Source organism: Teleopsis dalmanni, chromosome X (genome assembly GCF_002237135.1).
Source record: "Teleopsis dalmanni isolate 2A chromosome X, ASM223713v2, whole genome shotgun sequence".
Lineage (NCBI taxonomy): Eukaryota > Metazoa > Arthropoda > Insecta > Diptera > Diopsidae > Teleopsis > Teleopsis dalmanni.
This window is the reverse complement of record NC_051848.1, coordinates 59,321,573-59,325,247: the sequence shown is the minus strand read 5'-3', so window position 1 is coordinate 59,325,247 and position 3,675 is coordinate 59,321,573. Positions and strand designations below refer to the sequence as shown.

The window sequence follows — 3,675 nt, the reverse complement described above, 5'->3', positions numbered from 1 at the left end:
TGAAGATAGTAAATTATGTTGAGTATTTGTTATAAATTCTTTGGCATATGAATAAAATTAGGACTTATTTTCGGACACTTCAGTAAATATTTTTAACAAATTGACAGTATGTTATATTTTTATTAAATATATTTTAACTGATTGTGTTGGTTTCGACTAATTTATTTTTTTATAGAATTTATTTCTTCAAAAAAAAAAAAACGATATATTTTAAAAACGAAAATATTTCTTTATTAATTACATGTTATAGATATATTTATCTATAACCGTCAAATTTTTGAAGCTTTTTTTGTAATCATATTATACACACGCCAGTTTTAAAAGTTAGGGTACCTAAGCTACCGAACTACACCTATTGGAGTATTAGAACTATAAGTGCTCTTACCGTAACTTAGTAAAATATAAATTACTCTAAGTGTCAACTCTTAAATACTATATTATTGATTTATGAATAATTTGAATATACACAAAAGTGTTACACTTGAGACTTTTAGAATAATAAATTATCGGTAAACACATTAGGGATCAATACATTAAGAACACGCTTCAACTTTCGAAATCACAGTTTAAATTATTTAAATAATAAAGTGTCAAACGATAATACTGATAAGAGGTTCTATTATTTTAATAATTATTTATAATTTTTTCCAAATTAATTATTTACACTTACGTACGTAACATAGGCGTTGGGCATGTTTTTAACTGTGGAAATCCAAATTTACGATTATATCTCTACTAATAATCAGCACTTGAGGAGCAAGCACTTACCTGCAGCTCCGATAATATGATATGACACAAAATGATATGATACGTGTATTCCCAATAAAGTAATGACTTGGCGTAGTGGGGTGTAGTGAATAGATTCGTAGCTACCGATTTTGATAAGAATTTCACATGACATTGAACAGTATAAAAAGAAATTTACGCTGAAGACGAATTGCATTTGAAATTTGCTAAAACAATGAAAGTTATATCAGTCGTACTGCTCTGTATTGCTGCCGGTAATTTAAATTTATACTATTTTTACTTTTGAAAAGAATTTCTAATAGAAAACTGAATAATTTTAGCTAGTGCAATTCCTGTACAAGAACAGACCAATGGCTGGTCTGTACCACAGGAAGATGGTACCTTCGAATGGATGACAACTGAAGAATTCGAAGCATTAAAAGACAGCACTCCTCAAGGTCGTGCCGCAGCTGTTGTGACTTTCTATCTGTACACTAACTCTAATCCAAACTCTCCACAAGAAATTGCAATTAATGATGCCAGCGCACTCAAAAACTCAAACTACAATTCTGCTAATCCAACCAGATTCATTATCCATGGCTGGCAAAATAACTACTTATCTGATGTCAACGTAGTTTTACGTGGTGCACTTTTAGCTACTGGCAAATACAATGTCATCTGTGTAGATTGGAGCTCAAAGGCTGAAACTATCAATTATGCAGCTTCTGTATTGCGTGTACCAGGTGTCGGTAAACAAGTTGCCAATTTCATTGATTTCTTGTACACCTCAGGCGGTATGTCTTTCGGCAACTTATTAGTCATGGGTCACAGCTTAGGTGCTCACGTATCTGGTTTTGCTGGCAAAAATGTTAAATATGGTCGAATTCATCAAATCACCGGTTTAGATCCTGCTTTGCCCTTGTACAGCTACGATGATCCATCAGAACGTTTAAATCAAAATGATGCTGATTATGTTGAATCTATTCAAACCTGTGGTGGTCTTTTAGGTTTCTTACAACCTATTGGCAAAAGCGCTTTCTATCCTAACGGAGGTAGAACTCAACCCGGGTGCGGTCTTGATTTGGCTGGCTCATGCGCTCACTCACGCTCATACGAATACTACGGAGAAGCTATACGTGACAATGATTTCCCTACCATGAAATGTGGAAACTACGAAGCAGCTGTCGACAAATCTTGCGGTAGCACTTACTCGTCAGTAAGAATGGGTGCACCCTCCAACTATGTTAATGCATTCGGTGATTTCTATGTACCAGTAAACAGCAAATCTCCCTACGGTAAAGGATCTTAAACACTTTAAAAAAGAAACTAAATAAATTAAAAAGTACTGATAAATAATTGAAACTTTTTTCTCTTTTCATTTATGGTAACTATTACTACCACTCTTAACTAAAGTTAAGATAATGGTACATAAAATCATCTACATAAGGTGCATATTTTTTTATAATTCATATATCCAACAGTTGTTTCCTTAAATCGTACAACCTTATAATACAACTTCTTATATTTGGTAATTATTTTTCTTCAATTAAGGACATGATGACAGCGGGAAACTTGATTTAAGTGTCCTTTAGATCATCCTAATTTCTTCGTAATTTCTCTCTCTCTCTCTCTTTCTCTCTCTTAGAGTAGAGTTAATTGTTGCATGATAACTGACTAGATGTTTATCGGCTCATTATAACAAGCTCATGAAGAGTGATTCTGGTTCTTAATTTATTTTTTGTTATACCTATATACATTATTGGACCCATCGGTCCACATAGAATTAGGAAAATATGTCGTGCTTATCCAGTATACCAATTGGATATCATGAATTCCAAATAATGAATATAATGAATCATTTTTATTTTATTAAAGAAGTAGTGTTTCAAGATACATTTTGTTTTAAATTCCAGAGGTAAGAGCAGACCTCTATTGTATTTGTATTTTATAAAATTTTTTGTAAAACTAGAAATGTACATTATTGTCACGCACATTTCCGACTGAAAATTCAGTCTAATTTCTTGTAATTTGTGATTTCTCTTTAGCAAGGAATAGATAGGTTTTGAGGAAACTCAGAACCATTTATAAATATCTTTCTTTTTCACATAGAACTCATTTGGAAGATTAAGACCATTTGCTATCTATAACTTTTATCGTATATTCAACTGGCATACTTAAAAATAGTAAAACAACATCAAAAGACAGAAGTTTTTCAAGATTATTTATATATGAATTATTAATTTCTATTCTATTAAGTAAAAAGTTAATGAATTGAATCCACCTAAAACCAATAAGGCGCCTTATTTTATATATTAAAATAATTTCTCAGTCATAATAATTGAAGTTCTATTCACTTTTATACCATAACACTACTTAGAAAATTTAATAAAATGCTTATATGTAGCACTATAAAAAAATGTTGTAGAAGTATTATGAATCATGAAATTTAAAAATAAAAAAATTCCATAATCAGAATTTATTTACTTACCTCTCGTAGGTCCTATCGAGTGTAATAAAATAATTGTACTGCTTAACCCAATACATTTCCTCGATACTTATTCGTCGAAACGCCTTAGACGAAACGCCTTTAAATTTATTTGATATAACCATCTCTAGAAATGGATCGAACAAGTCATGTTCGATGTGTATGGGAACAAGCTATGAAAATGGATCACATATAAGTGTTACATGAAAACGACTTCACTAAAAAAAAAGGATTACAGACTTTGCTAAGACCGAATTTGGCAACAAGGAGGTTGTGCTATATGTTTTTTGGGATTATAATACCGTCCGGTTGATGTAAAAGTTATACATCAATGTAAGCTAAAATATCAATATACATATATATGTACATATATATCGAGCCTAGAAAGAACTATTAGGAAAAAAGCGTACGTGTGGCATATTGCTGTTATGATATTAGATAACATCACTCTTCTTGATCGATTC

The 3,675-nt window shown here is 31.4% G+C and overlaps 1 protein-coding gene across 1 annotated transcript; it reads left to right on the top strand.

Annotated features, from left to right (window-relative positions):
• The first annotated feature begins 899 nt into the window (after positions 1-899).
• Positions 900-2,087, top strand: LOC119687716 (phospholipase A1 VesT1.02-like). Its single transcript, XM_038102134.1, has 2 exons — positions 900-1,001; positions 1,068-2,087. Exons 1-2 carry the CDS (start codon positions 962-964, stop codon positions 2,033-2,035), a joined length of 1,008 nt encoding a protein of 335 aa, XP_037958062.1. The 5' UTR covers positions 900-961; the 3' UTR covers positions 2,036-2,087.
• Positions 2,088-3,675: the final 1,588 nt, after the last annotated feature.